The sequence below is a fragment of the Anser cygnoides genome, chromosome Z (genome assembly GCF_040182565.1).
Source record: "Anser cygnoides isolate HZ-2024a breed goose chromosome Z, Taihu_goose_T2T_genome, whole genome shotgun sequence".
Lineage (NCBI taxonomy): Eukaryota > Metazoa > Chordata > Aves > Anseriformes > Anatidae > Anser > Anser cygnoides.
Genome location: NC_089912.1, coordinates 6,737,942 through 6,765,941, shown reverse-complemented (window position 1 = coordinate 6,765,941; position 28,000 = coordinate 6,737,942). Strand labels below are relative to the sequence as shown.

At 38.9% G+C, this 28,000-nt stretch overlaps 1 protein-coding gene across 2 annotated transcripts in view; it reads right to left on the bottom strand.

The window, feature by feature from the left end:
* Positions 1-28,000, bottom strand: part of EDIL3 (EGF like repeats and discoidin domains 3) — a 270,841-nt gene that overhangs the window by 170,262 nt on the left and 72,579 nt on the right. For both annotated transcript variants that reach the window (XM_066987842.1, XM_066987843.1), the window contains exon 2: positions 24,211-24,339. In XM_066987842.1, the coding sequence (XP_066843943.1) occupies positions 24,211-24,339 (129 nt within the window). The remainder of the gene's footprint in view (positions 1-24,210; positions 24,340-28,000) is intronic.

The following is a 28,000-nucleotide window of genomic DNA, read 5'->3' as shown; positions in this document are numbered from 1 at the left end:
GGGTTCCAGACATGGGAAAATATGGAAAAAATTAATATTCTTCTTACCAGACAAGAGAGGTTGTAGAGTCTCCATCCTTGCAGATATTCAAAAGCTGCCTAAATGTGGACCTGGGCAACCAGTTCTAGCTGTCCCTTGCTTGAGCATGGGGTTGGACGAGATGACCTCCAGAGGACCCTTCCAACCTTAACCATTCTGTGATTTTGTGTTTAAACACAATGTGTTTAAAGAATAGTTAACAGAAGAGCTGTGAGATGGTAGAGGAAGAAACTATATTTCCATAGTTACTCATCTTTTTTACTTTAAGTATTTGTTTCATGTCAATCTATTCATATTGCTTCACATTGCTATCTAACATGTATTTTAGGACACATTGACTGCCATACTATCATTACTGGAATACATTACATTTAAAGGACTAACTACAACGACAGTGATGGAAAAAGCCCTACTGCCTACATAGTCCTTATCTCTAATGTTCAAGATAAATACATTTAAATTTAAATACAATTTAAATGCTGTGTTTCTGGTGGTCTGAGAAAATGACAGGCAGATATTCACATATTTAGCTCTGAGAAACCCTGACTGAAACACAACTTATTTTTATTACATTGAAGTGCACAATTGAAAAAGAATTTACTCACTTGTCTTCCCTACCATTAATTGTTTTCTTCAGGACAGAACCTAAAGAACAGTCTTTTGCTGTATTTTTCCCCCCATTCAATAGGAAAAATTAGTATATGTTAAGCAGAGGTGAAAAAAATGTTTACATTTGGGTCAACCTACACTTTCATGCTTGTAGTGAAATACCTCATTTTATTCTGAGCCCTTTTAGGAGGCAAAGGAAAAAAGGGTCATTTTAAAACATTTGGATTTTTTTTAGAAAGTTAGACACCAATCCACATTGACTTACAAAAATAAAAATGAAATTCATAAATATATTTTCATGAATATTTTTCCGAGTTTTTAGGTTTAACTTTGTTTCTGTTAGTTTTTAGGTCATAGATATACTTATTAGTTTTTAAAGTCAGAAATTCCTTCTGAATTTAATTCATATTCATGAATAATTTGCAGAACCCCCATGGCATTTTCCAGCTAATATGCATGTAAAAAACTTCAGGTTTAAAGACGGACGAGTTAAATACCGACAATGATAACAGATATAGTTTTACTACTTTTTCAATTTCTTAACTTTATTACAACATTATGAAAATAAACATGAAAGAGTATCTAATACTAGTATCTAATAACAAGGTAAATTTCAAATAACTCCACTGACTTAAGTAACAGACAAAAAGTAATCCCAAAATATTTTGTCAAACCTAGTTAATTTTTTTTCCTCCAAAACCTTCTTATGATGACTTCACTGAACAGCAGGCAATTCCCTTAAGGGATTTCATTAGAATATTAAATTTTAAATTAAACATGTATTTTAAAGTCTGTGTTAATTACAATCTACAGCATTCTGCAAGAACTTTCTACATCAAAGATTATTATGACTAAATATAAGACATTCAAGAAATAGAAATAAAAAAATGCAGTCATGAAATATTCATCAGGTGAGCAAATTCTTCTTCTTCATAAATATTCTGTTTTAACCTAGCAAATTTTAGCCATGACTCTGCAATAAAAAGATAAAATAACTCAGTACATATATATGTAAAAAAAAAAAAGACACACACACATACATATGTATACACATACGTATGTATACATACATACCCTCCTACTATAGGCTGCCAAAGTGTCTGATTGCTATCTGTAGCCAATGATTAAAGTGAATCAGACAATATTTGACTGAATTTCCTATACTTATGTTATCATCTTATTGATGCTTTGCACCACACAAAGGTCTTTACATGAGATCCACTTTATAAATGTAAGAGTCACTGACTGAATTTATTGTCTCCTGGTGACCTGGAATAAGTCAGTCAAATACACGTTTATATTACTTTCCACTGACTGTGCTTCCCTTACTTCTTTGTACTTACTTACTTCTCTTTCTCTTTACTGTCTTGCAGTTTTTGAAAATTTTAAATGGCCTTTCACATCACTAAGGGCCAATTCAGACCTACATAATGCAGATATAAACTCCACCAAAATCACTGGAGTTTAGTCTAAGCAGTGCAATATCCAATCTAATGACAACAGGATAGTTCCTCTATAAGTAGGTCAAGGTTTCCTAACAGAAAGTGATCTTGTAAATTTTGCTGCCATTTTACCATGACAAAAGCATGCCTCAGTGAATGAGAAGCTTAATGAGGTTCTGGCTAGTTTCCAAAACATGTTTTAGTGCAAAACACTTCAGTCCTCATGCCATTCATGACCTCAAAAGTTTAGGGAATGTCAGTAGTTGCAGGTCTGTGGTAGGCTACTGTCCATCAAAGGGGCCAACCAGAAGTGTTTTATTGTCCTTTTTTTTTTTTTCAACATTGGCAGAAACTTCTGTGATCCCCAGGGGAGAGGACAGCCCAATTTAAGGAGCTTTTTTTGCCTTCAGACAGTCTTAAACATGATTTATCAGGCAACTTTAAAAGTGACCAGTTGGCACCGTACAGTCACCTTGGTGGACTGAGGAACTTGGTACAAACTAAAGAATGACAGCTGTTTGTTTTCTAATATCATTAAGGTGGTAAGAAGTTAATGCAAATCCATATTATCCATAAAAATGGAACCAGTAAACTGAAATCAAGCACACCAAAAATTTTCTGTCCATGTCTCGTCTCTTAATCTTCTCCAAGTCCTTTTGTCTTTGTTTCTTTGTCATCTTGGAGCTTTAAAAGGAACTTGTCTGTCTTCTGTATTGTTTTTTCTGCAGTGCATAGTGACATGAGGGATGTTTTGTTTGGTTTTAGTTTAAAAGTACAAATTACTTTTCAAAAAAACTCTGAAATTCTTGCAAATAAATTAGTATTTTTTACTCAATAATATTTTTAACTTCCTGAACTTCCTGTACTTTCTGTATACTGTGTATGAATCATTCTCACAAATCGTTTACATTACTACAGTAGTTTGGGGATTTGTTTCCACCCTATGATTATGAGTGACACTAAATCTCTAGACAGCTCACATACCAAAATTCTTCCAGCTCTCCTACTCAAACAGGAAGTTGAATGAGGTACTCATAAGCCTTCCATGTCATAGGTTCCCTGCTGCCTGCATTGGCCCTTCTGAGTATGAGCTTGTTTGCTGCTGCTGCTTTGCAATAGTAATAATATCCAATCTCATGACATTCAACAAGGCTAAACGCTGGGTACTGCACATGGGTCATAATAACCCTGTGCTGCTCTATGGGCTTGTGCATGAGTGGCTGGAGAGCTGCCCATCAAAAATATTGCTGGGGATGCTGGTCAACAGCTGGCTGAACGTAAGCGAGCAGTGTGCCCAGGTGGCCAAGAAAGCCTACGGCATCCTGGCCTGTATCTGAAAAAGACCATGGCCAGCAGAACTAGGGGGCTGATTGCCCCCGTGTACATGGCACTGGTGAGCCCACAGCTTGAATATTGTGTTCAGTTTTGGACCCTTCACTACAAGAAAGATACTGGGTTGCTGGAATGTTTTCAGACAAGAGCAATGAAACTGGTGAAAGTACTAGAAAACAAGACATATGAGGAGCAGCTGAGGGAAGTGGGATTGTTTGGTATGGAGAATAGGAGGCTGAGGGGAGACTGCATCACTTTCTACAACTACCTGAAATGAGATGAAGTGAGGAGGGTGTCAGTCTCTTTTCTGACAAGGTGACAAATGATAGTACATGAGAAAACTGTCTCAAGTTGCACCAGAAGATGTTTAGACTGGATATCAGGAAGAATTTCTTCATGGAAAGCGTGGTAAGAAATTGGAACAGGCTGCTGAGGGAAGTGGTGGAGTTGCCATTCCTGGAGGTATTAAAGAGATTTGTGGATGTGGCACTTAGGGGCATGGTTTAGAGGTGGATCTGGTAGTGTTACGTTGATGGCTGGACTTGATGATCTCAAGAGCCTTTCCCAACTTAAATGATTCTGTGATTTCAAAATATTATGAAGCTTCATACTGCTTATCTTTCCTTCTTCAACATTGCTACTGAAAGATTAATAGGAAGCTTTATTTCTGTATTCAGGTTTTCTCTGGGTGTTCAACACACTAAATCACGCAGCCTTATATTGGTTCAAATGCACAGACCTGCACTCTCCTCTTCCATTGAGATTGCTGTTGATACTGTGCTCTGCACAGTCCTTTGTTGAGTTTGCAATATCCAGTTGCCTGCAATGATTATGTTGTATGACTGTGGCGGTTTTACTCAGATGCAGGCAGCTGAGATCCACCACAACCACTCTCTCACTCCCCCTCCTCAAAGGGAAAGGGGGAGAAAATACAATGGAAAGGGCTCAAGGGTTGAGATAAGGACAGGCAGATCACTCAACAATTATCATCACAGGAAAAACAGACTCAGCACGGGTCCCCCACGGGCGGCAGCTCCCCCCAGACCCCCTGCTCCTGCGTGGGCTCCTCTCCACGGGCTGCAGCTCCGGCCCGGGGCCTGCTCCTGCGGGGGCTCTCCATGGGCCGCGGCCTCCTCCAGGCCACATCCACCTGCTCCACCGGGGGCTCCTCCAAGGGCTGCAGCGTGGAGATCTGCTCCGTGTGGGACCCATGGGTGCAGGGGGACAGCCTGCTCCACCAGGGGCCTCTCCACAGGCCGCAGGGGAACTGCTGCTGCCTGCCTGGAGCACCTCCTGCCCTCCTGCTGCACTCACCTGGGGGCTGCAGGGCTGGTGCTCACCCCCCTCTCCCAGCTGCAGTAGCTAAGATTTTTGTTTTGCCCTTTCTTAAATCTGTTCTCCCAGAGGCCCAACCAGCATCGCTCATGCCTTGGCTCTGGCCAGCAGTGGGTCCCTTCTGAAGCCAGCTGGTCTCTTCTCACAAAGGCCACCCCTGCAGCCCACAGCTACCAAAGCCTTGCCCCCTAAACCCACTACAATGACTGCATGCAAAATTAATATCTATTCTTGCTCCATGGCTATCTCATCAGCAATCTCTGTTTACTTAAAGATCTAAGAATTATTTTGCAGCATATCACCCGTTCCTTTTTAATATTAGGAGTAAATATTACAGTAATTGAGATCCCTGGATGTAGAGGAATACCAAAAGTTAATTTTGTTTCTTCTTACAGCATTGCTAAAACTGATGTGGATTAAGTTACCCAGTTTTTGTATCTACATTTCAGCAAAAACATGAAAATATCAAAGAAAGATAAAATGAACACCTCCGAAATGTTACAAGAACTAGAAACACTAGAAATAATCAGAAATAAGTGATAGGGATTTCTGTTATTTAGGTGATGGAAACACAAGATAGTGAAACATCTGATCACTATGCATAATCAGATACAGAAAACAAATCCATTGCTGAAAAGATTGGAACTATGTGGTCCTATGGGTTACATACTACTATAGATTACAAATGATACTTACTAATCAGCAAGACTTAATTTTTCCTGGCTTCACTTGAACTGTGGAATCTGTTCCCTCCCCTTCTCTTGTGCTGTTTTGCTAGGCTGTTTTCATTCCTTTTAATCACACTCTTTTTATCACGTTGTTCTCACCAGGTAGGCCATTGCTATTATGCTTCACTGTGCTGCACTCTGGGTTTCTATTAATCACATTCTCATTGCTGCTCCTATTCTCACCAGACTGTTGTCACTGTGTTTCACATACCACATGCTGGGTAACGACATAAAAAAAAATCTGTTTCTATAAAGCTAAATTGGCCCCTTCTTATTCACATACAGGAGTCAACAGTGGATAAAGGTACAGATAAATTAGATCAGTTAAGTCATCCCCCCAGGTCCCAGCTCTTCACTCACATAACCAGTAGACTTCTGAGGTTCCAGGGAGACCTGCTCCAACAAACTAAGTGACTTCATCACAGAAAACGTGTCTTTCTTCTTGTGCAGGCCAAAGCCACTGAGTAACTTCACATGCCTCACAGGACAATCAGCTCCATAGAACTGATGTCGACATTTGAAAAGAAAGGCAAATGGTAGGCAGCAAACAGGGCTGTGATTTAGAGCTGCCAAGTCAAGAAGAACAGTGAAGCTACTATGGATCATTTTTGAATTAACAGTGCTCATGAGACAAATGGATACAATACTGTTTGTTACAGATAGAGTATGAAATTAAATTTAGTGGCAAATTAAATTATATTCAAAAAATATGCCATTTGATACAATCATGATTAACCAGATTATTTTAGTTTTAGTATTTCTTTTCCCATACAAAGATTGGATCTTTCTCTATAACTATTGCCATTGGTTTGACTTCAGCAGGGCCAGAAGATGATCATACATTTTATTTCTTTCTGTATTTAAATTAAAGATGTATAAAATAAATGCTTAACACATCCCAATTCTAAAGTGGATCAAGATTCATAGCCTGCCATTTTAATATTCACATTCCTTATTTTAAGAAACTTCTCATTTCATGGTGTTCTGGTACTCATATATTCAGTTGCGGTACTTGAAACATAATTATTTAATGTTGGATTACTGATCCTTTTAAAGAGCTCAGGTACCTCTTCCACCCTGAGAGGGCAAGTGATGAACGTACTGATGTTTTGAAAGTATCTGTAATTTGGAATCTGATTGATATGTTTAATTACTTTGTTTATGCTACATTGGTCAGGGTCTGTTGTTTCAATATAACTGAGACTGATCCCAGTGACACCACTAGTGAGGACAAAGTTAATCTATTGCTTACGTTTGCTGCTGACTTAGGCTAATGTATTGTTCAGCTATGAGCTAATGACTCCTGCAGATGTTGCTTATTTCATGCCAGAAAAAGCAGAAGCTGAAATTAAATATTTTCTTTTTATGGCCATTATAGTTCCCCTTATAAATTATAGCCCATTCAGTCATATTTTTGAGTAAATCAAATGACACTGACAATGCAGTTTTCGTATCTGCAAAAGCTAATCTTACAGGACCAAATTCTGTCCTCATTAAGACTTTTCAAAATGAATGATATAACTGATGATTTAAAAGTGGAAAGTAATAAGAATTTTTAATCAAGACATACCCCTCTCTCTCTTTCAACAAGCATCTATTTGTACTTAAATATGTTGGCAGGTCTCCATCTTCTTATTATTTCACACTCATACTAACCCCTACCTGACATGAAGAAAATCAAGAAGGCATCTTCAAGAATGCTTTTTTTCAATGCCATATTCAACTGCACTTTGCTATATTCTGAACTGGCTATAGCACTGTTTATTTCTAGATATCAGTAACCTAATACACTGAATTTTAGCTATTAAAAATATTATTTTCTTCTGTTTCTCAGGGTTTTAAGGCCTGATACAATAATGACTCTATTATAAGCCTTTATCATACCACTGCCTGTGCATACACAGATCTTTTGCCAGCCGAGGGCTGCAATAACTTCTAAAGAGAAAGTTGTATCTACAAGAAAAATGCCTTTTCTCAGGCATATCTATACAGCTATGGTCATGACTCTATAAGAATCCTTATTAACAATGATAACACTGTTTATCATAGTAGGAATCTTATTAGTTCATGTTGTCCTACAGGAGAAAGCTGGTTAGTCTGGTGGAAGGAGTCATCTACTGTGAGAACAGGGTTTTTATATACAGAACTAGAAAAAATGTTTTTTTGCCTATCTGAAAATGAGGGTTTTCATCTCTTATGATGCTTTTATTAATTAGCAAACAACTTTTGAAATAATATTAAAGCTTAAAGAAGTATCTTCCACTGAGGAGCTCCAAAATACTTATTTCTCTACTCACTATAGGTTCTCACGGAAGATTTGATTTTCTCCTTAATTAAGTGCAACTTCTCACTTTGTTTACAAATATCTTGCAACTGAGCTTTGCACTTCTGCTAAACTTCTAGTCACTGTAATTTTGGAATAATTTAAGAAATATGTATTTTTTACTGAATTCATATGTTACTATAATGTTGGAAGAGAACGGACAGAAAAGATGGCAGTTCTCCTGTTCCGGTATACTTCTAATCACATATTACCTTTGCCTCAGTTATGTCCTTTCATGGCAGTTACCACTTACTGCATCTCCTGACACTCCAATTTCTGGAACCCCTGCGTCTCTTGTCTTTGTTCATCTGACATACTGCCAAAGCATGTGACTGCTCACCACTGCTCCCGTGAAGAACAAAGAACACAGGAAGCTGTGTTTGGATGTTCCAACAGAACAACCTTGCAGATACCATCTTTGGCCTCCTGAGTGCAACCTCACAGGCAGTGTTCCCCTTCTGTCATTTCTCAGGGAACAGGACACTGTGCCACACTGACAGAGGCCACAAGACCAGATAAGTTGTTAGCATAATCTTGTTTGCCTACAGCTTTAATCCATTATGAGTAACAGCAAAGAACAGGGGTACTTCTGCAAAATAAACTTCTGAAATAACACAGCTTAACATGTGCATACCCCTTCTTCCTGGTAAAATTGGAGAGGTTTGCACTTAAGAAACACATACATGAAAGACATTTTAAAGTATCCTAATGTCTGAGAATTGGCAGTTTTGGTTAGTCCCATCCTCCACGCCCTCCATTTGCTCCCACTGTATAGTCAGAGCTTTCTTTGCTTGATCCTCCCAGCAATACCTTCTTCATATGGTTGGATGGAACCTCTAAAACAACTCTTCAGCACAAAGAAAGGAAGGAGAATAAGAGCGTACCATGGCCATTGTTTTAACCACTGATGGTCTTTGCTACAACACATCTGACCATTTTGGGGACTACTATCATTTTTTTTGTGTTGCATTTTTGTTTGTTTATTTGGTTGTCAGCAAATGTTTCTGACGTTAGTATTACAAACACAGAAATCAATTTAAAAAAAAAAAAGAAAAGAGAGAATTCACAATTTGAATATAGACGGAATCAGCAAAGCTTTGCATTCTATTTCTTTTTTCATCTCTTACATGCATCTCATTATACTGCTTCTGTTCCTCTTTCACAACAAACCATTCATACCTCTTCCTCTATTCATACCTTCCTCATTCATACCTTCCTTCCTCATTGAGAGTCTCTAACAACTCTCAATGTTTCTCATTGTTTGTACTAAGTAAGGATAAATATATTCTAGAAATGACTCATGCTGCATTTGAAAAGAAAAAATATTTTCCTTTGTTCTTGAAAAAATGTACTATCTGTGAATTAGCTTCTAACTAGATGCAAACATTTTGGCAGATTTCTACCAGCTAACTGAATTGGCACCATTGCAACCTCTGCTAAGGTCTGGGTCTCTTCTGATACAGCAACGAAAACAGCAAATTTCTAAGATACTAGAGCAGTACCCAACTTATTGATTTTCCATAGATTCTCCTTTTTAAGCAGAATTAATTCAGTTCTAGCTAGTACTTTGTTTGCCTCGTGCTGCCAAGTCATCCCAGAATCACAGAATCACAGAATCGTCTAGGTTGGAAGAGACCTCCAAGATCATCCAGTCCAACCTCTTACCTAATACTAACAAGTCCTCCATTAAATCATATCACTAAGCTCAACATCTAAATGTCTCTTAAAGACCTCCAGGGATGGTGACTCAACCACCTCCCTGGGCAGCCCATTCCAATGCCTAACAACCCTTTCAGTAAAGAAGTTCTTCCTAATATCCAACCTAAACCTCCCCTGGTGCAACTTTAGCCCATTCCCCCTTGTCCTGTCTCCAGGCATGTGGGAGAATAGACCAAGCCCCACCTCGCTACATCCTCCTTTAAGGTACCTGTAGAGAGCAATAAGGTCGCCCCTGAGCCTCCTCTTCTCCAGACTGAACAGCCCCAGCTCCCTCAGCCACTCATCATAAGACTTGTTCTCCAGACCCCTCACCATCCTCGTCGCCCTTCTCTGGACTCTCTCGAGCACCTCGACGTCCTTCTTGTAGCGAGGGGCCCAAAACTGAACACAGTACTTGAGGTGCGGCCTCATCAGAGCCGAGTAAAGGGGGACAATCACTTCCCTAGCCCTGCTGGCCACGCTGCTTCTTATACAAGCCAGGATGCTGTTGGCCTTCTTGGCCACCTGAGCACACTGCTGGCTCATATTCAGCCAGCTATCAACCAGGTCCTTCTCTGCCAGGCAGCTTTCCAACCACTCATCTCCCAGCCTGTAGCGCTGCTTGGGGTTGTTACGCCCCAGGTGCAGGACCCGGCACTTGGCCTTGTTGAACTTCATGCAGTTGGCCTCAGCCCATCGGTCCAGCCTATCCAGATCCTCCTGCAGAGCCTTCCTACCCTCGAGCAGATCGACACATGCACCTAACTTGGTGTCGTCTGCAAACTTACTGAGGGTGCACTCAATCCCCTCATCCAGATCATCGATAAAGATATTAAAGAGGACCGGCCCCAGTACTGAGCCCTGGGGGACTCCACTAGTGACCGGCCTCCAACTGGATTTGACTCCATTCACCACAACTCTTTGGGCCCGGCTACCCAGCCAGTTTCTAACCCAACGAAGCGTACGCCAGTCCAAGCCATGAGCAGCCAGTTTTTTGAGGAGAATGCTGTGGGAAACGGCGTCAAAAGCCTTACTGAAGTCAAGGTAGACCACATGCACAGCCTTTCCCTCATCTACTAAGTGTGTCACTTTGTCATAGAAGGAGATCAGGTTTGTCAAGCAGGACCTGCCCTTCATAAACCCATGCTGACTGGGCCTGATCGCCTGGTTGCCCTGCAAGTGCCGCGTGATGACACTCAAGATAATCTGCTCCATGAGTTTCCCTGGCACTGAGGTCAAACTAACAGGCCTATAGTACCCCGGGTCTACCCTTGAACCCTTCTTGTACATGGGTGTCACATTTGCTAGCCTCCAGTTGACTGGGACCTCCCCTGATAGCCAGGACTGCCGATAAATGATGGCAAACGGCTTGGCCAGCTCCTCCGCCAGTTCGCTCAGTACCCTTGGGTGGATCCCATCCGGCCCCATCGACTTGCGTACATCCAAGTGCTGTAGCAGGTCGCCAACCATTTCCTCGTGGATAGTGAGGGCCACATCCTGCTCCCCATCCGCTCAGGGTACTGGGTATCCAGAGAACAACTGGTATTGCCGCTAAAGACTGAGGCAAAAAAGGCATTAAGCACCTCAGCTTTTTCCTCATCCCTTGTAACTAAGTTTCCCCCCGCATCCAGTAAAGGATGGAGATTCTCCTTAGTCCTCCTTTTCGTGTTAATGTATTTGTAAAAACATTTTTTGTTATCTTTAACAGCAGTAGCCAGATTGAGCTCCAGATGAGCTTTGGCCCTTCTAATTTTGTCCCTGCACAGCCTCGCAACAGCCTTATATAGTCCTCATGAGTGGCCCGCCTTCTTTTCCAAAGATCATAAACCCTCCTTTTTCTCCTAAGCTCTAGCCACAACTCTCTGTTCAGCCAGGCTGGTCTTCTTCCACGCCGGCTCGTCTTTGGGCACGTGGGGACAGATCGCTCCTGAGCCATTAAGATTTCCTTCTTGAAGAGTGCCCAGCCTTCCTGGACTCCTCTGCCCTTCAGAACCTCCTCCCAAGGGACTCTGCCAGCCAGTGTCCTGAACAGCTCAAAGTCAGCCCTCTGGAAGTCCAAGACAGCAGTTTTACTGGTCCCCTTCCCGGCTTCGCCAAGAATAGAGAATTCTACCATTTCTTGGTCACTCTGCCCAAGACAGGTCCCGACTACCACATCTCCCACCAGTCCGTCACTGTTTGTGAACAGAAGGTCTAGCGGGGCTCCTCCCCTGGTAGGCTCATTAACCAGCTGCATCAGGAAGCTATCTTCCACACTCTCCAGAAACCTCCTAGACTGCTTTCTCTGGGCTGTGTTGTGCTTCTGGGATATGTCTGGGAAGTTGAAGTCCCCCATGAGAACAAGCGCTGACAATTTCGCAACTTCTGCCAGCTGCCTGTAGAACTCCTCATCCGTCTCCTCATCCTGGTTCGGCGGTCTATAACAGACCCCCACCAGGATGCTTGCCTTGTTGGCCTTCCCTCTGATCCTAAACCATAGGGACTCAACCTTATCAGTCCCAGCCTCAAGTTCCACAACATCAAAACACTCTCTAATATAATGCCATTCTAGTTTTAAATATAACAAGTGAAGCATAGCATAGGCATCACTCCATTTAGATACACAGATACCTAGATGGACAAGAGAAATGTTATGTGTGTCCTGTTTCTGTTTACACCATAAAAGACACCAGACTCCATGAAAACTGCTATGTCTAGAATAAAAATTAACTTTAAGATGGTTACCACAGCAGCAGCTATTCTTTGTATTCTTTGCTTACAGCTAAAGAGACCACTTGAGTGAACATAGTCAACAAAAGCTAAATAGTAATTGCTGTTAAAAGCAGTGAGAACTATATACCATACTGGATGGGACTTAGAAAAGGGACTCTGGCATTTAAGGGTATCTTAGACTTTCCCTCTGAAATAGAAGTTCTGAATCCAGGCATGTGCACTCTCCTCCCAACACCATGGAGGATGTTATGAGGGATAGCACATAAATATCTGAAACCTCCAGTTCTTTCTGTGTTCTTTTACGTAGGTTAAAGAACAGTGAATGCATTACCCAGAAGTGAGTTAGCATCATGTTGTAACACTATACATTTGTGTGGATGCATTGATGTAGAAAAAAGGAGGGCAGTAAAGAGGTGTGCAGGAACTGAAACAGAGTATTTGAAGCATCTCCAAAAGGACTTGAAATCTGAGTATTTGTATTCCTTTCTCCCTGTAGAAAATGCTCATATTTATTAGCAGAATTGGTTTTTTTTGCAAACCTAAAATAATCTAGTCTATTTTGACCACTGCTATTATTCTGTTAGGAAAGGGGCTAGGAGTAAGTTTAGGACATTAAAGTTTTGTGCATATGGACAGATAAACAGAGTAGATTACATATGCATGTCTTGTACCCATCCATTTGAAAAAACATTAAAACCTTGCATGCATTCATGCATATTTGAATTAGATATTTGTCAAAAGCATAGATCAGAAGTGCAGAACTATGCATATTTGTACCAATTATGCATGGAGAGACACATAAGCTGAATACCATTATAAATACAAATGAAGCTGAAGTGTGGCTTTACCAAATCACACAGGCATCCTTTCTAATCTCATAAGCAAACAAACAAAAACAAAAACAAGCAAAAAAAAAAAAAAAAAAAAACACCACATGTCCAAATCAAACCCTTGCACGTGCTTTTCCAGACTTCAGAATTGGCTGGCTTACAGTAGAATCAGCCCAGTGTGTGATTCAAAATGAAGATGGTATGGATGACTGGAGTGTTTGTACCTCCAGCTAGTATTCTAGTATTATAGATATAGTCAGAAAATCACCAACTGAAAATGCAAATTTTGATCCTTTAATTTTTTTTTATTTTTATTATTTTTAGTTTTTAGACATAGGAAGTAATATACTGATTCTCCTGACTTATGGTGCAATGTCAATTTTCACCCAGCTGCTCAGCTCAAGTAATACAACTGAAATATTATACTGCAGCCTTAATTTAGGATGGAATCTCATGCCCTAATCATTTTGGTCGTTAATATTATGACATAAACTTGACTGAATTATTATTATTTTACAGCATCATCAAGTTAAGAAAGCTGTACACCTCTGATACAACACACAAAAAATGTCCCAGTACCTCTAAATGAAATTATTTATATGCTTCATACAGTCAGCTTTTCATTTAAGATCTTGTTATCCACCCTGGGACTGAAGTAAAAAGAAGAGGGAAAAGACGCGTGACTTCTCTCTTCACAAAATAGCTGAAGTGTGAAAAACCACCCCTAGGCAACACCCCACGCCACACTGGAGTGTCTGTAGCTCTCCCCACACTTGTGCTGAGGTCCAGCAGTTGCAGGTCTGTGCAGTGCCTTTTATCACCCATGAGCAGCCCACCCCAGATCATTTACTAGGTAAATGAAAGAAGAGGAGAGGAACCAATGGGAGTAGTGGGGATCCTTCAGCCTGGTTATCCACAGCTGCCCTTAGCTGGTGCAGTTCAGGCCAGCCTGGCCTAACAACAGAAAGTCCAGAAGAAAACCAGTCCTTACAGTCACAGAAGGTAAGAAGACACTCAGATGGCCTCTATAGGACAGTTGGAGCTGGCTTATAGAGACACTTTTTCCATTCATCAGTAACCCAGATTATCCCAACATCTCATTAATTTATGATGGCTGGCTATCATATATAAACTGTCCCTCTGTTAAATGAAAGCACTTTTTCTCCCTATTATTTTGACTGATAATTTTCATAGAGGGTTGATAATGAATCTTGAGTCTTTCAAATTCTGATTACCATTTTAGATTATCTCATCTAATTCCCGTTTTGCTTACTCCTTGCAACAAATCCTCCATTTATTCAGTAGTCTACTTAACAGGAACAATTTTAAACCATAAACTTATTAGGAAGTTCCTATAATTACACTTATATTAGAAATATACAAAAAACTCTAAGAGCTAGAACAGTTAGTTACTTCCCCTTAATGAGGTAAAATGGGAATGCAAGTACTACTTTTTGCTGAAAAGTGTAATATAAAATTGTCATCTGGTGTATACTGCATTACTTCTCTACATTCAGAGTTGAGTCCACTTCTACAAACAGTTCTGTCTTTAACTTACAATCACAGAATCATAAAACCACTTAGTTTGGAAAAGATCTCCAAGATCATCTGGTCCAGCCTTTAACCTAGCACTGCCAAGTCCATCACTAAACCATGTCACTCACTAAGTACCACACCTACAATTTTTGAATACCTTCAGGGATGGTGATGTTGGGCAGTCTGTTCCAATGCCTCATGATCCTTTCAGTGAAGAAATTTCTTGTAATATCCAACCTAAACCTGCCCTGGCAGAACTTGAGGTCATTTCCTCTTGTCTTATCCCTTGTTGCTTGGGAGAAGAGACGTATCCCCACCTCACTACAGCCTCCTTTGAGGTAGTTGTAAAGTATGATAAGGTCTTCCCTGAGCCTTCTTTTTTCTAGGCTAAATAACCCCAGTTCCCTCAACTGGTGAGGCCGCACCTCGAGTACTGTGTTCAGTTTTGGGCCCCATGCTACAAGAAGGACATCAAGGTGCTCAAGCGAGTCCAGAGAAGGGCAATGAAGCTGGTGAGGGGTCTGGAGAACAAGTCTTACAAGGAGTGGCTGAGGGAGCTGGGACTGTTCAGCCTGGAGAAGAGGAGGCTCAGGGGTGACCTTATCGCTCTCTACAGGTACATTAAAGGAGGTTGTAGCGAGGTGGGGGGTGGTCTGTTCTCCCACATGCCTGGAGACAGGACAAGGGGGAATGGACTAAAGTTGCGCCAGGGGAGGTTTAGGTTGGATATTAGGAAGAACTTCTTTACGGAAAGGGTTGTGAGGCATTGGAATGGTGCTGCCCAGGGAAGTGGCGGAGTCACCATCCCTGGAGGTCTTTAAAAGACATTTAGATGTTGAGCTTAGTGATATGATTTAGTGGAGGACTTGTTAGTGTTAGGTCAGAGGTTGGACTAGGTGATCTTGGAGGTCTCTTCCAACCTAGACGATTCTGTAATTCTGTGATTCTGTGAACTGCTCCTACGAGCTGTACACATTCCAGTTTAAAACCTTAACAAGATCACACAGTATTCTGGAACTTTGCAGAAGAGTGCTGTACTTGCTCTACTCTGGCAAGAGAATAGAGCATGTACATTACTCCACACTGTTTTAAACACTTAAAAGAAATCTGCCTCTGGAATGGAGTGCTGATCAGAAGAGATCAGATCTTGCACCCTTAAGCAAATGCCTTAACAGAGATTTTAAATAAAAAGAGCATACAAAAGCATCAGATCATACAGAGTTAGACAGTAGAATGAAACTTCTGAGTTACAAACAGCAATTTTCCCAGTTAGAAATATTAAATATATGCAGAGTAACATTTGGGCAACCTTATTCTTCTGCTTCTGAGCATAATAATATTTATCAGTGGATGAAAGAAAAAGGAGTAAGAATTCTCTTAAGGGGTAAGGGCATCTCTTTATGGTATCAACATTCCATAAGAATGTTTCCCTACTTCATTATTTTAAATATAACTAAAGATACTTGTGGAGAAGAAGGTAAGCAAATGTGATTCCAAATCATGATGAATTTTGCTCTGCTTAATGAGCCCTTTATATAAATAGTTTTGAAAATAAAAATAAAAATCTGGAAAATAACTTGGGGGGAAATGAAAGAAACAATAGTAAAGTCCATCTGTCCCCAAGTTTCAATATTCATCTTTTAATTTTTGTTTCTTTTACACTGGAACTGCAGTGTACTTAGAACTTGCATTAACCTGAGCACCAGCAGGTTTTGCATCTGATCATTTTAGCCTAACAAGTCTAAAATCTTCTAATCTGAATCTCCTAGGATGCCAGAATTATCATCTTGTTAAAGACCAATTTGCCTTTTCAGCTAAAGAATCAGCTTCCTCCTGGCATTTTTATTTTAGCAAGTTGTTTTCAAGCTGTTGAGTCATATCCTTCTACATAAAAATCCAGGAGAACACTACATTATATAAAACAGGAATACAAAAAGGGACAGTACTTTAAGAACATCTATTTCTGAAGTCTATATTTTATGAGAAATTACATCATCTGTGTTCTTCAAAAACATAAAAACTACGTATTTGATGTCAGCCAAGAAGCCAGAGGAAGAAGAAAATGAATCTATAAAGCTACCACCCATTTCTAGTAAAACAGAAGAGTAACTAATCCTTGGTCCTTCTTGATAGCTCTTAATGAATAATGTATTTTAAAAGTATCAAAAGTTCTGCAACTCTTCATTCTACCAAGAGTCAGACAAAAACATACAGATCTTGGATTTAATATTTGGCAAAGATACATGCATTTGACGTACATACAAAAATGATATAGAAGGAACTCTTTAGGGCAGATTATAGTACTAACAATCTATTAGCAATTTAAAAAATAAAACGTGTTTTTCATATGTATTTAAACACATGTAAATAAATAAATAAATAAATAGATAAATAGAAAGTAAGGGTGGGTTAGATCAATCTTTAATATTTGCCTTTTCAAAAATTTTACAGAACCAAAGAATCTATAATAGGGCCAGGTCTGTGCTGCAGCTGATGAGCATCTGATATGCATAATATGAGCCTCTGCAAAAAACACCACTTTCTTCTAACCAGAGCTTGCATGGCTCTTAGAAACTACAGATCTTTCCACTCTAGACAAAAATAAACAATACTGAACAACAAAGTCAACATAACATGGAACTTAGTTTAAACCACCTAGCAGCAAATTCAGCAAGTCTCTCGACTACTTCAGAAGTACTAATGGATTTGAAATGTTCATACACTTGCATAACAGAATATTTATTCCATTAGATTTCAACATCTCAATGTGTACTCAATTCAGCTGTTTTAATCTGCTGCAGCTGTTGCCCACCCAAACCTCTTTCATTCAAAACAGATGAATTATTTGCAGGTTTCTTTCTCAGACAACATTAGAGCACCTATCCAAAGACCAATTTTCCTTGGCTGCTAACATAAGGTTTTCACAGATTTTTATGTTTTACTGGCAGATTTGGCAAAATATAGTTGGCTTATTGTACCTACTTGTTTAAAGCCAGTTCTAAGCATTTCAGAACCCAGACACATCATGCTGCTAAGGAAATGGCTGTTTTGGTTTTTTTTGTTTCTTTGTTTTCTGTTACTTCTTCTGTCTCTTCTTTGCCCCTTAAACTAGGGAAACCGGTCAGCTGCATACTGGAGCCCAGTGGGAATGGACCTGGCTCACAGGAATGAACAAGTGCTTGCTGTGTCTCCCTTTCAGTCCACACAGCCAAGGCAGGTCAGATCTGCAATGTGCCAACTCTTCTTTATGGACCACCACAGTGTTAGCAGACCCTATATACTTGGAATTTCCAACTGAATGGCTCCTGGATATAAGATACGTCCTTATTGGTACATGAGAGTTCTCCATGACCTACATGCATGGTTTTCTCAACATTTTTCTATTCCTTGGCATCAGTGCTGGAACTTTTAATAGAAATGTAATTTACCGCTGAGAGCTTCATTGCTCCCATTGAAAACAGGGGCTGAGAATGTGTTTTGCAGACTATCCTAGGCTCAAAAACCTTATTTATCTTTGCAAGTTCTCATTCTGAGCAGTAGTTCCGGCAATGAGAATCTGGATGTTTTTAGGTTGTCTTTTTAATTAGACCAAAATGCATAAAATCTCCCTCAGTATGTTGAATTGCTCGTTTGCCTGTTTGGCTGTGTCAAATGCTCTGAAGCAACTAATCATTCCTTGCCAGTCTGTGCTTTCATAAAATAAATCTTTAAATGGAAAAAAAAAAAAAAGTGTGATACGATTTTCAAGATAGGGTTTACCTACACACATTGTGGATGGTCATCTTGAGATCGGTGGTAGACTTGTAAGACTGGGCATATAATTCAGGATGCTTTATAAAGGGTATGTCCTGATTAAACCCAAGAGTATAGTAACTAACTTTTTAAATTGCTAACAGCATGCTGGGCTGCATTAGCTTTCTGTGATTCTCTGACACTATCCTAATGAATTTCATTCTCAATATCCAAATAAAGAGGTTCTCTTAAAATATGAGCTCTGGTCTAAATGAACATGATTGTGTATAACTCACAGGTAAAGTCTTTCACCTAATTTACTGGTGCTGATGCAATATCCACTGTATTAGCATTCTCACCAATTTTGACTTGAGCTCCTGTTTTCACAAGAGGTTTACTAGCAATCAATACCAAAGGCAACTGTTTCAGCAGAAACGTTGTACAATTACTTACAATATTACAATTACAAAGTATAATGTTTTCAGCTCTGCATTTAATACCATTTACCAAGACCTTCCGCTTGCATGCATTTACTCTACTCAGTTTAGATTTCTGTGTACTATGCACCCTTCAGGCTACTCAGAAGCTAACAATTAAGACTTAATTAGTCAAATTATTTTTATTAACACCTATTGATTGCCTTTCAACAGAATTCCGTATCTTTGGAAAACATCTCTTAATGAGTCAAGTGCCCTTATATGTGATAGTTCCTTATATTGTGATAGAAACAAAAAACGTGTCTTACAGTCAATTCTAAAACTGCTGTATTGGAGTTGTGGCATCACAGACTACAGACTTCGGGAAAGAATACTGTGAGAAATGCCATCAAGATACTGAACATACAACAACAGCTACAGCCTTACTAAGAGGAAACGTAGTAGTCCATACTCATATTGACAATTCTAATCATAGGAAAGGTAATACAAGAATGCATTTCAAACTGTTTAGCAAATAGCTTGGGGGTGTTTCCCACTAAAACCAAAGAAACAAAACACAGATTCACACAAAATCACATTCATTTTCATCAGATGCTATGTTGATAGAGCTCCATTTAACAACTTCTTCCATTGCTCAGAAGAGGAAACCTGGCTGTCATTAAGAACTCAGCAGCAGTAAGTGGTTGCTGAAGAAAATTAGCACTTTCCCTGTTTGCCCTCAAGAAAAGGAATTAGCACAGAATCCAAACAAGTACCATATCTAAAGCCTAGCAGAGAAGAATTTGTTTTCTACCCCTTCCCACTGCAACTCTCTCTTTTCTCAGAAAAGACTAGTCTGCTGCCATGAAAGCTGATTATTCTTCCTATATACAAATAAACACAGGCCCACTCACTACTCCAGTTTTACCTTTGTGTCAATGGGACCATTGAAACAATTTGCAAGAAAAACAAAAGAAAACAAAAAGAGACAATCCTTTCCTTTTCAACTTTTCCAAATGTTAAATTGATCAACATCAGAAGCAAAGCATGATGACACTTTACTGAAGAAGAATAATATCCCCCTTTGATCAGTGCAGCAGACGGTGGATAAGTCACTGAAGTAGATGCAGTCATGATAGCAATAAATATAGTCAATTTGGGTGACACTATACATATACTGAAATAAGAACAGATGCTGAAATTGGGAGTGCGTGGTCGAGTAAGTAAGTCGAGTATTTCCCAATACTTAGCACAGGCAGCCTGCCAGTAGATTGAGGGAGGTGATCACCTACCTAGAATTATTAACAGATTGGAGCATCTGACATATGAGGGGCACCTAAAAAAGATGGAACTGTTAAGGCTGTGGAAGAGAAGGCTCAGAGAAATAAAGAAATCAGAGCCAAAGTCTTCTCAGCACTTCATGGTGACAGAATGAGAGACAATGGGCAGAAACTAAAACCCAGGAAATACCACTTAAACTTACTGGCGGGTGGGGGGATGTCACTAGACAAGCACAGATTGCCAAGAGAAGCTGTGAAGTCTCCATCCTTGGCAATATTCAATCAGATCTGATGCAAAAGGTGCACTTTCCAAAAGTGTCCCAACAGCCTATTTGAATGCAGGGTTGGAGAGTGTTTGCAGATCTCCTGTAATATGCTCATGGATCTTTTACGCTCCCTGTCATCATATATCATTTATTTTACCAATTACATAAATTAAACATGTTCACCAGCTTATCCTGGTGGACAGCTATTGAATTTCAGATCTGGAAGATCAAAACTGAGTAATTTTAAGTCACTCAATTTGAAATGTGAAGAGCATGGTCACTCATGCTACATACTAATAGTCTTACGGCATAATAAACTTAGCTGCCCTTTTCTTTGACTTTTACTTTTAGTCATGTATTTCTCTCCCTGTTTTCCTCTATGTACACACCAAATAAAATGGGATTCAATGTTATTTTTTATCTTAAGAACATTTTTGCCAGTCTTATCTCAATGCATATAGCCACATTGTCATTGCTCCTCTCATGCAATGTCCATAACTAAGCTTCTTTTCGTTCAATGAATATTCACATTGATTAGGATGCACATTAATAGTTTTCCTTAACAATGTGTATGAAAAACCTTCTATTAATTGTATATAACACCTGCAGTTTGTGGTATTTCTGTAATTTACATGGTCTCTGAGAGTTAGTTGTGAGCTATTTAAATGCTGTAAAGTCTGTCAACTTATTGTCTCTGAGGCATATCAATACAAATGTAAATTACATGTGAATCTTTTTCAATTTAGGCTAAAAATCATGTTGCCAAAGATACAGGAATCTGCTAAAGAGGTAACTCAGGCCATAGCGTCCTTATTATCTTTGGAAAACATCCTACTATTTGGGAAGCTTGATATAATTACCTTTTACTCTTATCTGTTTAGCTAAATCCTTTTCTGCCTAACCGGAGGATGTGCTGTATTGAAAAGAACCACAATGTAATTTTTCCTGCTCACCTCTATCTTATTCTCCACTAGTTTATCAACTTTTTATAATCTGTTAGGATACAGAGTATTAAAATGACCTAAGTGTACAAACAGAGTAATAGTATAGATCTATCTTCTAATCTCAATTCTTTTAGCATAACAATGTATATATAGTATTTAATATACCTAAACAGAAAATGAGAGAGGATTACATTTAGAGAAAGAATAGGATTAGAATATGATTGTTAATTTATAATACATAAATTATTACTAACACCGTACAATAACTTTGTTTTAGGTAGGCTCACTCAAAGGCACAGGATCAGAAAATATTGGAACGGTCTAGCAGAGGAGTCAGGACTTTCCGTTGGTAAGGTTTAGAAAGAAACACCAATATTGAAATAATGTGCTATGATCATGGTGGGTTATTTTATGTTATCTTTTTAAGATAATAAAAAATGTAACTGGAGGTACACCCCTATGTCCTTGAAACACTCACGCTACTCCCCAGCTTTACTGAAAAGGGGTTGGTCAATGTAGGTACTTCCGTCTAAATATCTGACGTCTCTACCCTGAAGTATTTTCATGCATCTACCATTCTTCTGTAACAAGAATTTACACCTTCCTATCTGTATTGCATTTATTTACCCACTTCCAACTTCAATCATTCTGTGATTCTGTCATTAAGTAAAACCCGTTACCTCTTCCTGTGAAATCCCCATCTGAGGTATATTCCTTGAAAACGTGTGACTTTCTAGTTAGCATTCAGAGATAAGCAATATTTTGTTGCCTTGACTGAATAATATCTAAACTAGGAGTCTCTGACAACAGGGCTGCATGGAATACCTCACTGCATCTCGTTCTTGCTATACAGTGCTTCTGAGGGGAGCAGTACCTCTCCCTTTCTCTTTTTCCCCCACCCTCCTCTTTTCTTCTTAGTCAGTGTTTCCAGACATCTTAAATACCTAGTTTTAAACCACCTTGTTGCTTTCAACTACACAGGAAATTGTCAAGAAACATTTTTGGAGATCCTAGGAACTAAAAGAATTAACTCATTAAAAAGACAAATAGAAGTAAGCTTTATTAGCATCCTTTCTCCAATCTTAACATCTGCTAATAAACACTTGCGGTAGAAGTGATCACACAGGATCTTACACTCCTGGACTCCTCTCAAATCCATTTTGCAACTGATTTTTTTATTTGGAATGTTCCAGTGTTTGAATTAATGGAGAATAAATGGCTTACACTCTTTGTCATTATCTTCATAGGAAAAATCAGGATATCAAGTTGAAGTATCAGTTTTTTCAGTGGTTTACTTTATGTAGGGGAGGATAATGCTGGATCAGCCTCAAACAGTCTATACCAAAAAGTAAACAAGCAAACAAACCTTTTTCTACTTTTTCTCCTAAAAAGAACTAGTTTTAAAGTTTTCAGAAAGTAACAGTTGTCTCTGAATCCATACAGGTAGCATAATCATAAAGAACAAACACAAACAGAATGAACACCCTGTACTTTATCTAATATTGGAATTTTAATAAACCCTGTACCTAATCAGCATTGTTTCCTGCATATTCCCTCTGGATTGAAAACTAAAAAATATAATATTGTGCCTGCATAAACATTGTGATTACCACATATTCTAGTGTTCTCTATTTGCTTATGTTTCACTCTGTTTACCAAACTGAGATTTTGTTGTGTTGGAAGAACTTACTTAAGAATATGTGCATTTTTTTAAGCCCTGTTAATATGTAGATTTAAATTACAGTGGCAATTATCACAATATACTTTTATCTCAAATTCAGTCACTATCAGCATCCTCTTTGTTATGTGCAATGCAATTTCCTGTCAACCAAATGCATGATGGACCCCAAAGTTTCCTGCAGTAAACCCATGTCACAGCCATTTTAGGGCAGTGTGGCATGTACTTCTAGGATAAATTCAGACCTTCAGGCATGCATGGAAATGTTGGGGAAAGGGATGGAAAACAGGATTCAAAGACAGTATGTTCCTGCTTCTTGGTAGCTGCACCAATGGAAAAAGTTTCTCATGCAAATCAAATGTTAGGTAATAACCAGCTACTATGTCTGATAATGATTTACAGTCAGAGGAACGTGCAGTAGGTGTCTGACCAAAGTTTGTCATTCTACTACAGGAACTATTACATGTCCTTCTAGAAAACTTATGTTCAGGGGAACCAAATTCAACCCAATCTCTACCATAATTAAAATTGCTTAAGGAGACTTAGGATTCACTCCCAGAACAATGGAAGCATCATTTTCAGAAAAGAAAAAACAAACAAATGTGGGTACCTAGACTAAGTTCTGCTAGCTGTGTTTCATGACAGAGAGATACATACTTAATCCCCAGAAGAGTATCTACAGGTTGTGCCTGTGTAGCCTTGACTTATTTATTAAGAAATGAAATCAGCATAGACTTAGGAAAAATCAAGTGTTAGAGAAGTGCTGAGACTAGCTTTGACAGTTTCAACAAGGCATTTGCAGAAGTAAGTGCTCTCAGCTGTTGGCATTGCTTTTCTGCTCCAGGCTGGTGTCCTACAGGACAGCTGGCAGAAGCAAAATGTGTGAGCTGTACTCGGCTGTCACTGACCAAAGCATGTTAGTGTAACCCAGATTGATAAATTACAAACATAGACATCAGATATGAAATACTTGAAGGGTTGTACTGTTTTCAAATACTTTGGCTGTCAGCAAAAGAAATGCACAGAGGGCATGCAAAGCCTTCAGACAAGAGGTGCTGCCACATAGCCTTCACTCTAGCTGCAGCATATTTTCCTAGTATGAACAAAAATAAGAGACAATGCCAAGCCATTCTATGATTCTATGATATAGATATCTGTGATACAGAAAAAAAGGATGAGACAGCAAAAACAAGCAATGCAACAACCACAGCACTACACAAAATGCAGTGGACAAAATCACTGGTTGGTTGGCCACAACTAACAGGACATTGAAACAGCTATTCGTTCCTCCATTCAGATTTTGCACTTACCAACCTCCACAACACTAGAACAATTGGGGTCTGTGAAGCCTTCCGGACACTCGCATGAGTAGAAGTCATCGTTCAGCCCTGACAGACAGATGCCACCATTTTTGCATGGATTGGAGTCACACAGGTCTCCTGTGAGTTAAACGAAGAAAAGATTCTTGTATGAAACTCTGCAAAAGTTATACACAAGCTCTAAGTATGGTAGACTACTGATGATCAAGAACAGACAAGTATGATAACCTCTGTGTCCTCTAAATATCTTTTGGCTAATTCTATTTTATATTTATTTAGCAGTACACCTCTGTCTCATCATTTTCTCTTAGCCTTCTACTCCACCAAAAGGGCTTCTCTTAAGCACAGTGACAGATATTCACTTGAAAACAAAATATAAATAAAAATAATAATAATTTTTCACTTTATCTCATTTGAATTCCAGCAGGATATATATTTGGAAAAAAAATTACTTCTCCAGATTTAATGGAACATGAAGCCAAACGGTGCTTTTGGTTCAGGATATTATCTTACCACCTAGCTACTGAGCAAAGAACTGTGGCTGTGGTTATACCCTCACCTGCTCCAGATACATGCACTCTTAAACCACGCAGCAGTACAGATCAGGCATGACACAGTATTTCTGCTGAAAACCAAGCACAGCATTTAGGCCAGCAGTGTGCTTCTATGTTGACTTTATGTCAGTCACAGGAAGACCCATTACATGTGTTTTCAGGAAGAAGTTCAACAATAGAAAGTAAAGCCACTGAAGGGTTTTGAGCAATTTAATTCTAACAGTAAGGTTAACGATGATATTTGAGCCAAGAGAAGCTTTCACTCCACCTCGAGACCCACCAACACCACAGGAAGGACTTGGGCACAGACCTTCAGTGCTCCTCCACAGTCCCTTCCATGCCCCAAGGAAGTCTGCCAAGTTCTCCCACAACTCCTTTGCTCTGACTGCAGAGACAGAGCAAATCAATTACAAACAAAGCTATGCTTCACTTCAAAACCATGCTATGCTATGAACTAGCCATGCTTCAAAGCTGCTTGGGACATGGCAAGCACAGGCACAGTGCGTAGCTTCAATCTTCCTAAATAAGGATAAACAAGCAGCTTTTGCTAATCCTTGAATTGCTTTTCAGGGAAGACAGCCTCCTTGGCTAATTAGCATCGAGGCAATCAACAGCAGCAAGATGTAAACTCTGAAAGATGCACCCCAGGGCTGCTTCATATGCTCAGTGCTTGAACACGTCTCCAGTGTTACCAGTGTATACAGTACATTATCTAATACTGTCTGAAACCACCTTCATGAGGAGATATAAAAGAGAGAACAGAGTGCCCGTCCAACTCTTTTGTTACTCCTCTAGCACCTTCAGAGAACCACACCCTCTCACAGTTCTACAAATATGCTGAAATATCGGACTGCTTCTGCTGAAAACGTCTGAAATACCTGTTGTCAGTTTGAGATCTGATCCAAAGTTTGTGAGTCTTGCTAATGACTATTATTCTCCTGTAATGCTGGTACCAAGACATGACGTATTTTACATCTCTGTTGAAAGAGAACAACAAGAGGTAATTTTGTGTCCAGTCCGCACTGGGATAATTGGAGGCAATCCTGAAGAATATCTTTTGTGCAGCCTCAATTTCATATTTTTTATCAGATATTTAAATACATCTTTAGATGCATTTTTTACTTATCTCACACTTCATCTTGTAAAACAGATTTGTGCTATTTATTGATTTCTGTATTTTATCATATGACATAAGCCATAGGAACACCTTCCACATATCTTAGCATCAAATCTCCAAATGTGAATTTCCTAATGTTTGAATGTGTTATGCTAAAACATAACAGTAACTTCAAATTCTTTAAATATTATTATATGGAATGTAATTTTGCAAGTAAATCAAAATCATTGCTGAGCGCAAATGCAAATTCATAAACTTGAAGGGAACACTTTTTTTTTTTTCCAACCATATGATTTTTACTTCTTTACAAAGTTGCACCATTTTACAGGTAAAGTATTTTACATAATAATGTTACTATTGCTATTCTACATTATGCTCAGTATTGTTTTTAGAAATACCAATAATTTGTACAGTAGTTTTGTTTTGCAAAATTTTTGCAAATGCTACTTAAAGCAACATCTACAGAAAGGCAATTTTAAAAAACTAAGTAGCACATTATTTTGTATGGTTTCTTTTAAATTGAAAAGTTGCCTTCTGACATGTAACTGTAGAAAGAGTTACACAAAGTCCATCTGTTTATGTCAGTAGTACTAACATTTTAATATGTTTTGGACTACAGTGATGGCAAGGAAAACTAAAATGTTTTTAATGCCTTGCTGGCCCACAGACTGAAGATCAGTGCCTCGTGAGAATTCCAATCTAACGATCACTTAAACCATTTTACCGATGTACAAAACTTCTGTGAATTCTGCACATCAATGGCAAACAAACAAACAAAAACCTTTTTTTTTTTTTTTTCTTTTAATCAGTCTGACAGCTTTAATGGCCTTCATAGCACAGAGATTTGTCATGTGTCTACCTATCTGGTACTAACAGTCTTATACTGAACATTGTCCAGCTGAAGATGAAGTATGGCAATTTGAAAAGAGTAAATGACAACTTTCCATAACATATACTAGATATACCTAAACATTTTTTTTCTTCCTGTCAGAATCTAAACAACTCAAGCCTTCTCAGCTTGACTGCTGATCGCATTATTTGGTCCACAAGGGATGCCTTAGATTTCATGTGGCTTAGGCGTTTGATTGTGAAAGAACAATCAGTATGAACTGACTGCTCTGAAAACTGCATTCCCATACCTTTAATTAAACAAATTAATTAAATATCATCTGGAACAGAGACACTTGTTATGTTAATCTGCATGGATATTCTTATTAAAATGAGAGGGGACACTTTCACTAAATGTTTCCTCACTCAGTGTCCTTCTGATTTCAGTTACGCAAAACAAGAAAGAAAAAGAAAGGTAGAAAGACAAACTACTGCTTCCATTTGTATGTTTTATACTGATTGACAAACTGAACGCATTGCTGATTTTCCATTGGATTTCCAGAATTTGAAATCTTCTACTAAAACCGAAGTGTTTATTGCAACCTGTGTTGTTTTCATTTGTCTGAAAACTTGTGTGGGCTTCTTAAGCTTGAAGCGAAGTACCTTGACCTACAGTTTGGAACTAATAGCAGATGCTGTCCTTTAACAGCAGTCATTTATTTCCATGTTCAAGAAGTAACTGCTCTTTTGACCCCAGCCACCCTGACCCAAATTCTACTGTCAGTTACTGCTATAAATTTGTTGTCGTTATATTACATCACAGAAATAAAATGAGCACAGCACACCTCTAAAGAAAATGGGACTATCAAAAAGACAGAGTGTAAACTATGAAAATAATTGTAAGGAGTGAATATAAATACTTTGGGAACAAATTCTGACTTGGGCTGAAACCATTTCCAATTGTATTCATACGAAAACATGAAACAAACAACTCTGACCTCTCTATACATATTGAATAACTTATAGCAAAGTGCTGTTAGGTTCTAATACATTTCACACTTAAATAATAATATCATTATTGTTTACGTTTGCTGCTTACGTATCCTACTTTTCATGGTTTTGTTTGTTTGGTTGGTTGGTTTTGGTTTTTGTTTTGTTTTGTTTTGTTTTAGTGAGGGCATCTGATATCAAGTAGGGTGCATAACCATAATGGGCAACACAGCACAAACAACATGCTCCATCTGTCCTCAGAATTCATGGTCACCCAGGAGCCTGGAAACCC